This window comes from Oncorhynchus masou, chromosome 23 (assembly GCF_036934945.1).
Source record: "Oncorhynchus masou masou isolate Uvic2021 chromosome 23, UVic_Omas_1.1, whole genome shotgun sequence".
Taxonomy (NCBI): domain Eukaryota; kingdom Metazoa; phylum Chordata; class Actinopteri; order Salmoniformes; family Salmonidae; genus Oncorhynchus; species Oncorhynchus masou.
Window position 1 is genome coordinate 15653282 of NC_088234.1, and position 13709 is coordinate 15666990.

At 41.8% G+C, this 13709-nt stretch overlaps 1 protein-coding gene across 6 annotated transcripts; it reads left to right on the forward strand.

The window, feature by feature from the left end:
• Nucleotides 1-2096: 2096 nt before the first annotated feature.
• Nucleotides 2097-13399, forward strand: LOC135510420 (mucin-3A-like). 6 transcript variants are annotated; one of them, XM_064931316.1, is made up of 11 exons: nt 2097-2206; nt 2456-2495; nt 3859-4064; nt 4606-4739; nt 5255-5352; nt 5971-6892; nt 8827-9009; nt 9295-9384; nt 9512-9692; nt 9931-10014; nt 13207-13399. In XM_064931316.1, exons 3-11 carry the CDS (start codon nt 3863-3865, stop codon nt 13254-13256), a joined length of 1944 nt encoding a protein of 647 aa, XP_064787388.1. In that variant the 5' UTR covers nt 2097-2206; nt 2456-2495; nt 3859-3862; the 3' UTR covers nt 13257-13399. The 6 variants fall into 6 exon arrangements, with proteins under 6 accessions (XP_064787388.1, XP_064787392.1, XP_064787391.1 ...); XM_064931320.1 differs by lacking the exon at nt 2456-2495 and adding an exon at nt 8489-8600 and having other exon boundaries at nt 8822-9009; XM_064931319.1 differs by lacking the exon at nt 2456-2495 and having other exon boundaries at nt 8822-9009.
• Nucleotides 13400-13709: the final 310 nt, after the last annotated feature.

The window sequence follows — 13709 nt, forward strand, 5'->3', positions numbered from 1 at the left end:
CCACCACTGGTGGAAATGTATTGTTTCAGCTAGTGGTGCATTCAAAAGCTACCACTTTCCAATAAGATTAGAAATAGAGAGGAAAATGTTTTGAGATACTACGGTAAAAAGTATCTCACTCACCTCTTAATAGTAGGATATCTCAGTCAGTCTTGATCAGTGGAGTGACTCCTCTCTCCAAGGTCTGCCTGCATGTCTCTTCATCACTATACTTTATGGAGGAAGTCTGATAATCTATCACGTCAATTTATGTTGCCTTAGCAACATGTAAATCATAGCTTCTCCTCTTGTACTCTGTTTAGTCAACATATTACTCTCTGTAAAGGCATGGAACACAACAAATGCATTTCAATATTCAAAGTACAAGAAGACGATGTCGTCCATAAAACTCTCTGGACCCTTATTCTAATCTTTAAATAAATATATTGAATTTTTTTTTTGTAGCACTTTTTTAGATAAGTCCCCCTACTTTCTCAACAAACTTTAAGAAATTGTTCATCTGACTATTCACTAACCCTAGCCCTAACCTTACCATAACCTATTCCTGTCCCCCCAACCATAACTCTAACCCTAACCTTAAACGCCAAAACTGGCCCTAACCCTAACAAGTTGCTGCACATGAACAGAGTTGCAATTGTTAGTTGATTGATATTGCGTTTTACACCCTAACTAGTTTTAGGGGGAGACTCTGGAGCTACACAGTGCCTCTCTATGGCCGTCTGCTGCTATAGAAAATCCACACTGTTTCGGGACCTGAGAGGGCAGAGAGAGATGAGAGAGGCAACTTGGTTTCTAAATCATATAGGGGAGGACATTTGGCATAGAGAGTACGGTGAAATATTCAGAGACCTGGAAGAAACTTATTCTAAAGGCTAGAAAATAAGAAAAAGGTGAAGGTGGAAATAAAAAATATAAAGAAAAAGTATACTTGTGTCAAGTTCTGACCTTAGTTCTTTTGTTATCTCTTTGTTTAGTATGGTCAGGGCGTGAGTTGGGTGGGTTGTCTATGTTCCTTTTTCTATGTTTTGGGATTTCTGTGTTTGCCTGGTATGGTTCTCAATCAGAGGCAGCTGCCAATCGTTGTCCCTGATTGAGAACCATATTTAGGTAGCCTGGTTTCACTGTTGGGTTGTGGGTGATTATTTTCCGTGTCAGTGTTTGTGCCACACGGGACTGTTTCGTTTGTTTCGGTATTTCACGTTGTTATATTGTAGTTAAGTGTTCATGTAAATAAAGTATCGTTATAGACACTTACCACACTGCACACTGGTCCGATATCTCTTACTCCTCGTCAGAAGAAGAGGGCGAGCGTTACAACTTGAGGGGAGGAGATTATATTCTATTGCAATACAATTCAAGAGTAGAGTTACTTGGCTTCTGGATTCCGATCATAAATCATAATGAGGAAACATTTAATTAGAGCTTTCTTGTTGTGGGTTTTCCAAATGTGTTGCATGATTTGTCATTGCCGTGTCAACAGAGACTTGATGACAAAGGGAATCTATGCGTCAGCGTCCTATTATTTGGTTGTTTACTTGGTTCTTCTATTAGATAAAAATGTAAAACCAACCAGACTTGACTCAGAGTCAGACTGGAATTCTTCCTGTGTAAGGCATGTCAAAAGTAAATAAAACTATATTTGGAAACAATGCAGCTTTTATTGCTTCATAGGGCAGGACCTACATTAAGATCCATATATAATACCTTACTGTAGGACCTTCCTTGTTAATTATATGTCTTCAACAGCTACATGAAACATTTTGCAAGATAAACAACAATCTACTGTGATATTTCAACATGAACATTTATTGTCATGTCACAGCTATAGAACCTTGCCCAGGAGCACTCAAAAACATGTCAAACAAGTGTGTGTGTGTGTGTGTGTGTGTGTGTGTGTGTGTGTGTGTGTGTGTGTGTGTGTGTGTGTGTGTGTGTGTGTGTGTGTGTGTGTGTGTGTGTGTGTGTGTGTGTGTGTGTGTGTGTGTGTGTGTGCGTGCGTGTGCGTGCGTGCGTGTGTGTGTTATTAGGTCACAAGGAAGTGGAGTTCTTGATAAGTAGATGAAGACAGGTATTTATTTTTTTACCATGACATGGGACCTGATATATATGGTGTCTGTGTGCCAAGCTCTGATTCACACTCGGTTGTATATCATGTCCTTGAAACAGTTCAATTCAACACTCGTCTAGCTGAAGTTAAATCAACCCGGTAAGCCATATTTTAACAAATAATTGTCAGCCACTAGTGAATGGAGGGAAGTGATGCCGGAGAAAATGGTAGGATGATGATTTACTGGGAAAGATGGGTTGATCTGTGATTGTCTGAAGGTTGGAATTAATGAGTGTTGGAATAAATACATAGACACATGAACAGTATAAATGTTTGATCTCCTCCAATCAGGGTGAGAATGTGTGTTTAGTTATATATGTTTTGTGTTTTGGTTTCACGGTCTGAGAGGTGTGTGCTGGTCGTCGTGGTTATGGTATCAGGAATCAAGGTAAAACCCAAGTGCAGACGGTGTGAAGTAACAATGTTTATTGTAACAATGGAATCTAGAAGAAAAAGAAACGCACACCTATTTAGGCGAGGTGCTGGCTTAGCAGAGTATAAAACTTGAAAATAAAAGAGAGCTGCACACTCTAGGAGCTCAGATGCAAAAACTTAATTACCAACGTTACGACAGCCAAGCTGTCCTCATCAGGGTACGATCACAAACATCGCGGGATGACTCGTCCGCACAGTGCCAAAAGACATAGGTGTCTGCAATCATGGGACAGACAAACGACAGGTCAAAGGAAGGCAGGGGTCGATAATCCAGGGCAGGAGCAAGGTACAGGACGGCAGACAGGCTAAGAGTCAGGGACAGGCAGAGGTAAGGCGGATGGGTACAGGGTCAGGACAGGCAAGGGTCAAAAACCAGGAGGATGAGAAAACCAGAGACTAGGAAAAGACAGGAGCTGACAGGACAAACGATGGTAAGCTTGAACAAACAAGAGGAACTGGCAGAGACAGACAGAAAACACAGGTATAAATACACAAGGGATAATGGGGAATACGAGCAACACCTAGAGGGATGTGGACATATGGTGAAACTGTTCAGGGCGTGACATATGGGTGCACTCTCTTCCATACCAGCCTGGGCGTCAGGCAGGGCTTGGTCCTTCCCGCCCTGGAAAATCCCTTTGGGCAGGGGGCTTCGCCATGCTGGCATCTTAGGCAAGTGGGGACAGTGCTCCCACTGACCAGAGCACCCACTGATGTGAGCACCCATTCTTTGTAATGTATTTTTGTTGTTTTAATAGCAATAATGGTAATCGTCCTCAGTAACGTTAGAAATTAGGGTTTAAGACGTCATGCTAGAGATAGATAATAAATAGACTAATACATTATTTGGCACCAAACAATTCACCTGAATACTTGTATTTTTTTGTATGAAGTTCTATTGAACAAGACTGGATATTTGTTTCAATGTCTTCTAACATGGAGGCTCATGTATGCTCTTATATTAAGATCATTCCAGGGGGTTTTCCCTACCTTTATTTGTTAACATTATAGGTTGGTTATTTCAATGTAATTATTATTACAGTGTAATTCTGACTAGTTATATAGTTGTTGCTACTGTTAAACTTTCTGTATGAACAAGAGAGCTTTAATGACAACAGGTCAGAGTTTATATTTCCACAGGTGTTTGAGTTCCATTGTCTGTACTGCCAGGGAAACATTACCTATATACTGTATGTTTGTAGTTACAAAACAGCTATATTCCCATTAGAAATATTGTCATTTATAGATGTGTCTTTGTAAATGGATTCATTTATCCTATTCTCTCTCTCTCTCTCTCTCTCTCTCTCTCTCTCTAGGGAAATGGTGGGTTTTCTCTGCCTTCTCCTCTCTCTGACTGCTTTACAAGTGGAGGCTTTCAGTGGGGGAGGATCTTCCATTGCTTCTCAGTGTGGCTCAATGCTACCTGGTAATAGTTTTCATGGCAGCACAGGGCAGAGCTCTTCCTCACCATACACTGTCACTGTCAACCAGACCAACTACCAGCCAGGAGACACCATCCAAGGTGAGTCACTGAGATGGTGGAAACACACTATTGGGCTTACCCGATACATACCGTATTGGCTCAGACGAAGGAACGGAGTGGGAACAGTAATCTGTCTGGACATTTATAATATTTTGTGAGTAAATTTAAATCAACATTTTAACAGGGCTTATTGTGTTACTTTTTATTGTTACCTTTTATTTTTAGTCTACTTGGTAAATATTTTGTTCTTCTTGAACTGCATTGTTGGTTAAGGGCTTGTAAGTAAGCATGTCACGGTAAAGTCTACACTTGTTGTATTCGGCGCATGTGATTTTATTTGAGATAGACCATTTACCAGAATTGACCTTTGGCAGTCTGTCCCTGCTCAGATGTAAACTTTTCACATAGCATATTCCTGCACAGTTAATATGACAATATAAGATTGCTAAGAGGCAGGGAATCATGACTTAGTCCAAGGACATGTCGTCCAGCGTTTTAGCACTCAATTTCTCTTTCTTTCTCCTTCTCTCTCCCTTTTTCAATTTCTCTCTCTCCCTTTCTACCTCTCTCTCTTTCTCAGTGACTCTGTCAGGAACTTTCACCTATAAAGGGTTTCTACTGGTGGCCCACGAGGAAGGACAGAACAAGCCTGTGGGAACGTTCTCTCTGGGCAGTGGAACTAGGATCATTCTTGTGCCTTGCAATGGGATTGCAGTGAGTTACTGTTAGGGTTATAAAATTCCCAAAATTTCCCCAGTTGGAGGATTCCCACCCTGCTCCTACCCTCCTGAATCATGAGATCCTCCAACTGAGATTTCTGGAAAACCTGGGACATTTTGGGAGAGTTTCTGTTATTTTGTAACCCTAGTTACAATACAGCACAGGACATTCTGTCCATAGTCTTCACTGTTACCAATTTACCCACTGATTTATTGGACTATATTGACTCATCAATACGTCAAATGAAACTGACTTGAGCCCAATAATAGGAGAGATTTTACTGGTCCGGCTACACAGTGCTGAAAAGTAGGGTTGCAAAAATTCCGGTAACTTCCCAAAATTCCAAGGTTTTCCAGAAATCTAGTTGGTGGATTCCAGATTTACTGTTTGTTACCTTTACGTACTATAGCTAGACCCACCAATAAGCATTGATCAGTGTCTTACCTTACATCAATGTACCAAGATCATTGTCCTCTAGTGATTGACATTACCTGTTGTTTTATTGTTAGGCCTCTGGGGTGAGTCAAAACAACAATCTTCCTAGATCATCAGTAACAGTCACCTGGACAGCACCATCCTCATCCTCATTGGGCAACATCATAGTCAAGTGAGTCTCTACTGGAGTTGAACAATTACAGTAACTTTCCCCAAATTCCCAGGTTCTCCAGAAATCCTGGTTGGAAGTTACTGGCATTTGGCAACCAAAGTCTCTGCTAAAACCATCACAAACACGACACAGTTCTTTTTGACATGATTTTTCTGTAGGACGCAACTGAAATAACATATTTTGTCAAAAATGTTTGCAGAGGTGCCATGCCTATTGAAAGCACAACGGTACTATATATCTATTTGTAGTATAAAAACATTTTGGTGCATGATGCAACGGCACAGACAACAGTTCAGCATCTAGATTTCATTTACCGTTGGTTGTGTTGTCGAAATGACCTTACGTTGATGACTTCCTCCAAACCCATTCGATTTTCTATGGTGATTCAGTGTCATCACATATATATTTGGGGTTGAAATTACAAGAAAGAACGTTGATTAAACTAGTTTTACCCAGTGATAAGCCTCTAAATGTTTGCTCTTGGTTGCAAAATTCCAGAAACTTTCCCAAAACTCCCAGGTTTTCCAGAAATGGATGATCTGCAGAATAATTTGAGAACAGTGCAGGAATTTTGTGTGCAGTCTAATATTGGTACTATTATCCGTCTTCCTCTTCAAGGTCAACATTTATGCAGACCTCCAGTGTATTTTGGATTGCAGTGCCGAGCGTGACTGTAAACCGACGGGCCTCAGCTGTCACCACAACAAGAGCTCAAACAACAACAACTACTGATCCTACTACAACAACTACTGTTCCTACTACAACAACTACTGTTCCTACTACAACAACTACTGTTCCTACTACAACAACTACTGATCCTACTACAACAACTACTGTTCCTACTACAACAATTACTGATCCTCCTACAACAACTACTGATCCTACTACAACAACTACTGTTCCTACTACAACAACTACTGTTCCTACTACAACAACTACTGTTCCTACTACAACAACTACTGATCCTACTACAACAACTACTGATCCTACTACAACAACTACTTATCCTACTACAACAACAACTACAGCTCGTCCTACAACAACAAATACAGCTCCTCCTACAACAACAACTGTTCCTACTACAACAACTACTGATCCTACTACAACAACTACTGATCCTACTACAACAACTACTGATCCTACTACAACAACTACTGATCCTACTACAACAACTACTGATCCTACTACAACAACAACTATTGCTCAACTAAATCTCCAACCACAACAACTACAGCTCCTACTACAACAACTACAACTCCCACTACAACAACTACAGCTCCTACTACAACAACTACAACTCCCACTACAACAACTACAGCTCCCACTACAACAACTACAGCTCCTAACACAACATCTACTGGACCTATCCCAAACAGTTCTGAACAGCACAACTATGACTCCTACTGCTATATCTGCTACTCCAAGTCCTACTCCTATGCCTCCTACTGCTACATTTGCTATTCCTAGTCCTACTCCTCTGACTCCTAATACGTCAACAACTCCAACTACTGCTACTGCTACAACTCCTCTTAGACTTACGGTAATGTCCTCAGACACAAGTATAGATACATAGTACTTGTACTATTTAAATTCAATTTAGCAGGCATTGTTGAGTGTTGCGTTAGTGTTGCGTTAGTGTTGCGCTAGTGTTGCGCTAGCTCTCAACATGAAAAAGTTTAATTTCATAGCAATCAAACAAGACCACTTTCTCTTTGTCACACAGGGACGAAAATGTTGTGCTTAAAGCCAAGGTTGTAACGAGTCGGCATGTATTTGAATCTGTCATCAGTAGTATGAGGTGGTGCCAATTTTGTGCTGTCACTAAGTGCTGAGACTTTCCTGGTCAGGCTGTATGTCCAGGGTTAGTCAAGGCCCAAAGTGTATTCATGTCAAAACCCCCAAAAATCTGTATACAGTTCCTTCGGAAAGTATTCGGACCCCTTGATTTTTTAAAACATTTTGTTACATTACAGCCTTATTCTAAAATGTATTAAATCGTTTTTTCCCTCGTCAATCTACACACAATACCCCATAATGACAAAGCAAAAACAGGTTTTTAGAAATGTTTGCTAATTTATATAGGTTAAAAAAATGGAAATATCACATTTACATAAGTATGCAGACCCTTTACACAGTATTTTGTTGAAGCACCTTTGGCCGCGATTACAGCCTCAAGTCTTCTTGGGTATGATGCTACAAGCTTGGCACACCTGTATTTGGGGAGTTTCTCCCATTCTTCTCTGCAGATCCTCTCAATCTCTGTCAGGTTGGATGTGGATTGTTACTGCACAGGTCTCTCTGTCTGGGCCACACAAGGACATTCTTGTCCCGAAGCCACTCCTGCGTTGTCTTGGCTGTGTGCTTAGGGTCATTGTCCTTTTGGAAGGTGATCCTTCACCACAGTCTGAGGTCCTGAGCTCTTTGGAGCAGGATTTCTTCAAGGATCTCTCTGTACTTTGCTCCGTTCCACTTTGCCTCGATCATGATTAGTTGACCAGTCCCTGCTGCTTAAAAACATCCCCCCAGCATGATGCTGCCATCACCATGCTTCACCATAGGGATGGTGCCAGGTTTCCTCCAGACGTGACGCTTGGAATTCAGGCCAAAGTGTTACATTTTCGTTTCATCAGACCAGAGAATCTTGTTTCTCATGGCTTGAGAGTCATTAGGTGCCTTTTGGCAAACTCCAAGTGGGATGTATTGTGTATTTCGCTGAGGATTGGCTTCCATCTAGCCACTCTACAATGAAGGCCTGATTGGTGGAGTGCTGCAAAGATGGTTGTCCTTCTGAAAGGTTCTCCCATGTCCACAGAGGAACTCCAGAGATCTGTCAGAATGACCATCGGGATCTTGGTCATCTCCCTGACCGAGGACTTTCTACCCCTGTTGCTCAGTTTGGCCATACGGCCAGCTCTAGGAAGAGTTTTGGTGGTTCTAAACTTCTTCCATTTAAGAATGATCGAGGCCACTGTGCTCTAGGGACCTACAATGCTGGAAAAATGTTGTGGTATCCTTCCCTAGATCTGTGCCTCGACACAATCCTGTCTCGGAGCTCTTTGAACTCATGGCTTGGTTTTTGCTCTGACATGCACTGTCAACAGTTGGACCTTATGTAGATCAATTGAATTTACCACAGGTGGACTCCAATCAAGTTGTAGAAACATCTCAAGGATGATCAAAGGAAGCAGGATGCCCCCAAGCTCAATCTCGAGTCTCATGGCAAAGGATTTGAAAACTTTTTTAGCAAGGTATTTCTGTTTCTAATTTTTAATAAATGTACAAAACAACAACAACACTGTTTTCGCTTTGCCATTAGGTGGTAGATTGATGAGGGGAAAAAATATTGAGTGAATTTTAGAACAAGGCTGTAACAAATTTGGAAAAAGGGAAGGGGTTTGAGTATTTTTCCAATGCACTGTATATATATATATATACAGTATATATAATTTTTTTAAACATTTGTTTTAAGCACAGAGTTTGAGAGAAAGAAAGCGCTACTCTAGACCAATGGGCTGCGATGTTAGAGATGACCCCAGGAAATGCACCTACATCTCTGTCACAACCTACCCACCTTTCATAGTGGAGATTAGTGCACCTGCAGAGACACTTAAGGGATACCTGGGAATCATCAGTGAAATGCTAACTAATCAAATCAAGGTAACACAACACATCCAGATTTCCTTATATCATTTTATTCGAAGGACAGCAATGAAGTGGTAAAGTTTAAGCAAGTATGTTTAGGGATTGGTTAAATAAAGGCAAGTAATTACAATTTGTTAATGTTAGGATGGGATTCAAACCAATGACCTTGTGTATGGCAACCCATATCAACCTTTTATAATCAGATACTTAGACATTACAGGAACTTCTCCATTCATCACCAAAACATACTTCATTAATTACGACAACAAAAAATGATGAATATTGTTGATATTTTTTCAGTTTGAATCAGTGATTGTGGTGTACGAAAGTGGAACATTTACTGTTCAAAAGGCCTTTTACAATGGAGCCACATTTATCAACAAAACACAAGTAAGTTTAAGTCTCTAGTGATATTACCAATTACATATACAGAGGATTACTTCTACTCGGGAGCACAAGACAGTCCTGTTTGAACTTCCATTATTTAACATTTGATTATTTCATACTTTTCTTTCAGCTGGAGGTGACGGACAAAGAACTTGCTTATGATCCTAATATAAAAATACTTCAATTGAACTTCATCATCCCTGATCATTTGACTCCACTGTTGCTCAAAATGTTGACCCTAACACCCAGATGTGTAATAGATACTGGTCTTCAAAAAGTGTTCTTTGTCCGAGGATCTGTTGAGGATAATGGTAAGATTCAGGAGAGCTTGTTCTTAAATTACTGCTTTTATGTCTACCATAAAATGCTATTTAAAATGTACATTTGTTGACTATGCTGACACAGCTGTTTTTGCAAGAGCACTTGTACACACACACACACACACACACACACACACACACACACACACACACACACACACACACACACACACACACACACACACCACACCACACACCTAGGAAAGAAGAAGTTGTTCTTCTCCTGCAGGTGATCTTGGCTCTCCCTCCATCACACTTTTGACAGGGCTCTCCAGTCAGGTTTCATCAAGCTGTAGGAAACCCCTTTTTCACGGTGAGTGAAGTCGACTTTTGTTCATTTATCACGAGCTGTGGTCATTGTGGACTGTGGTCATTGTGGACTGTGGTCATTGTGAACTGTGGTCATTGTACACTATGGTCATTGTGGACTGTCATTGTGGACTGTGGTCATTGAACACTGTGGTCATTGTGGACTGTGGTCATTGTACACTGTTGTCAATGTGGACTGTGGTCATTGTACACTGTGGTCAATGTGGACTGTGTTCGTTGTGGACTGTGGTCATTGAGAACTGATCATTGTGCCATGTCTTAATTGTGCAGTTTTGTCTTTTTACAGTGTGGTCATTGTGCTGTGTGGTCATTGTACACTGTGGTCATTGTGGACTGGGGTCATTGTGGACTGTGGTCATTGTGCAGTGTGGTCATTGTACACTGTGGTCATTGTACCCTGTGGTCATTGTACCCTGGGGTCATTTTACACTGTAGTCATTGTACAGTGTGGTCATTGTGCAGTGTGGTCATTGTGCAGTGTGGTCATTGTGAAGTGTGGTCATTGTGAAGTGTGGTCATTGTGCAGTGTGGTCATTGTGCAGTGTGGTCATTGTGCAGTGTGGTCATTGTGAAGTGTGGTCTTTGTGCAGTGTGATCATTGTACACTGTGGTCGTTGTGCAGTGTGGACATTGTAGACTGTGGACATTGTGGACTGTGGTCATTGTCAACTGTGGTCATTGAACACTGTGGTCATTGTGGACTGTGGTCATTGTGGACTGTGGTCATTGTACACTGTGGTCATTGTGGACTGTGGTCATTGTGGACTGTGGTCATTGTACACTGTGGTCATTGTACTGTGTGGTCATTGTGGACTGTGGTCATTGAACACTGTGGTCTTTGTGGACTGTGGTCATTGTGGACTGTGGTCATTGTACACTTTGTTGGTTGTGGTCATTGTGGGCTGTGGTCATTGTGGGCTGTGGTCATTGTGTGCTGTGGTCCATGTGGACTGTGGTCAATGTGGACTGTGGTCAATGTGGACTGTGGTCATTATACACTTTGTACACTCTTCATTGTACACTGTGGTCAATGTGGACGGGACTGTGGTCAATGTGGACTGTGGTCATTGTGGACTGTGGTCATTGTACACTGTGGTCACTGTGGACTGTGGTCATTGTACACTGTGGTCATTGTGGACTGGGGTCATTGTACACTGTGGTCATTGTGGACTGGGGTCATTGTACACTGTGGTCATTGTGGACTGTGGTTATTGAACACTGTGGTCATTGTTCACTGTGGTTATTGTGCAGTTTGGTCATTGTGGACTGTGGTCATTGTCCTTTGTGGTCATTGTCCTGTGTGGTCATTTTACACTGTGGTCAATGCGCTTTGTGGTCATTGTACACTTGTCATTGTGGACTGTGGTCATTGTACACTGTGGTCATTGTGGACTGGGGTCATCGTGGACTGTTGTCATTGTGCAGTGTGGTCATTGTAGAGTGTGGTCATTGTACACTGTGGTCATTGTACCCTGTGGTCATTGTGGACTGTGGTCATTGTGCAGTGTGGTCATTGTGCAGTGTGGTCATTGTACAGTGAGGTCATTGTGAAGTGTGGTCATTTTACACTGTAGTCATTGTGCAGTGTTGCCATTGTGCAGTGTGGTCATTGTGCAGTGTGGTCATTGTGCAGTGTGGTCATTGTGCAGTGTGGTCATTGTGCAGTGTGGTCATTGTGCAGTGTTGCCATTGTGCAGTGTTGTCATTGTGCAGTGTGGTCATTGTGCAGTGTGGTCATTGTGCAGTGTGGTAATTGTACAGTGAGGTCATTGTGAAGTGTGGTCTTTTACACTGCGGTCATTGTGGACTGTGGTCATTGTGCAGTGTGATCATTGTACAGTGTGGTCATTGTACAGTGAAGTCATTGTGAAGTGTGGTGATTTTACACTGTAGTCATTGTGCACTGTGGTCATTGTGGACTGTGGTCATTGTGCAGTGTGGTCATTGTACACTGTGGTCATTGTACCCTGTAGTCGTTGTGCGGTGTTGTCATTGTGCAGTGTTGTCATTGTGCAGTGTGGTCATTGTGCAGTGTGGCCATTGTGCAGTGTGGTCATTGTGCAGTGTGGTCATTGTACAGTGTGGTCATTGTGCATTGTGGTCATTGTGCAGTGTGGTCATTTTGCAGTGTGGTCATTTTGCAGTGTGGTCATTGTACACTGTGGTCATTGAACACTGTGGTCATTGTGGACTGTGGTCTTTGTGCAGCGTTGCCATTGTGGACTGTGGTCATTGTCAACTGTGGTCATTGAACGCTGGTCATTGTGGACTGTGGTCATTGTGGACTGTGGTCGTTGTGGACTGTGGTCATTGAACACAGTGGTCATTGTGCAGTGTGGTCATTGTACATTGTGGTCATTGTACATTGTGGTCATTGTGGACTGTGGTCATTGGGCTGTGTTGTCATTATACAATGTGGTCACTGTGCAGTGTGGTAATTTTGTATTGTGGTTATCGTTCAATGTTGTCGTTGTGCAGTGTGGTCATTGAACACTGTGGTCATTGTGGACTGTGGTCATTGTGGACTGTGGTCATTGGGCTGTGTTGTCATTGTACAATGTGGTCACTGTGCAGTGTGGTAATTTTGTATTGTGGTTATCGTTCAATGTTGTCGTTGTGCAGTGTGGTCATTGAACACTGTGGTCATTGTGGACTGTGGTCATTGTGGACTGTGGTCATTGTGGACTGTGGTCATTGTGGACTGTCATTGTGGACTGTGGTCATTGAACACTGTGGTCATTGTGGACTGTGGTCATTGTGGACTGTGGTCAATGTGGACTGTGGTCATTGAGAACTGATCATTGTGCCATGTCTTAATTGTGCAGTTTTGTCTTTTTACAGTGTGGTCATTGTGCTGTGTGGTCATCGTGCAGTGTGGTCATCGTACACTGTGCTCATCGTACACTGTGGTCATTTTACACTGTGGTCATTGTGGACTGTGGTCATTGTGCAGTGTGATCATTGTGCTGTTTGATCATTGTACAGTGTGGTCAATGTGGACTGTGGACATTGTTATGTGTGGTCATTGTACAGTCTGGTCATTGCACCGTGGTCTGTAGGATATAATGCTTTTGAGGCTGTTGATGACCACTTGACTCAACCAGTAGGTGTCATTGTTGAAATGTCCTTTTGAAAAATAAACATAATTTTCCTGTTTGTCTGTTTGTTTTTCCAGGCTTGTTGATGACGTTGGTTTGTTGGAACCTCTTCAACCTTCTGCCTTAAATCTGCTGAACTACCAAATGAGGACTTTACATCCAAGTACAACATTTTATTGATTTGGCTGTTTTTGTTCAATAACACTGTATTTTGTTATATACTGTAGTCGTGCATATTTATTGAAATATACAGTGGGGCAAAAAAGTATTTAGTCAGTCACCAATTGTGCAAGTTCTCCCACTTAAAAAGATGAGAGAAGCCTGTAATTTTCATCATAGGTACACTTCAACTATGACAGACAAAATGAGAAAAAAAATCCAGAAAATCACATTGTAGGATTTTTTATGTATTTATTTGCAAATTATGGTGGAAAATAAGTATTTGGTCACCTACAAACAAACAAGCAAGATTTCTGGCTCTCACAGACCTGTAACTTCTTCTTTAACTTCTTGCGTCGAGCAATCCCGTATCCAGGAGCGTAATCATGGCCTCAAGCTCATTAGCATAACGCAACGTTAA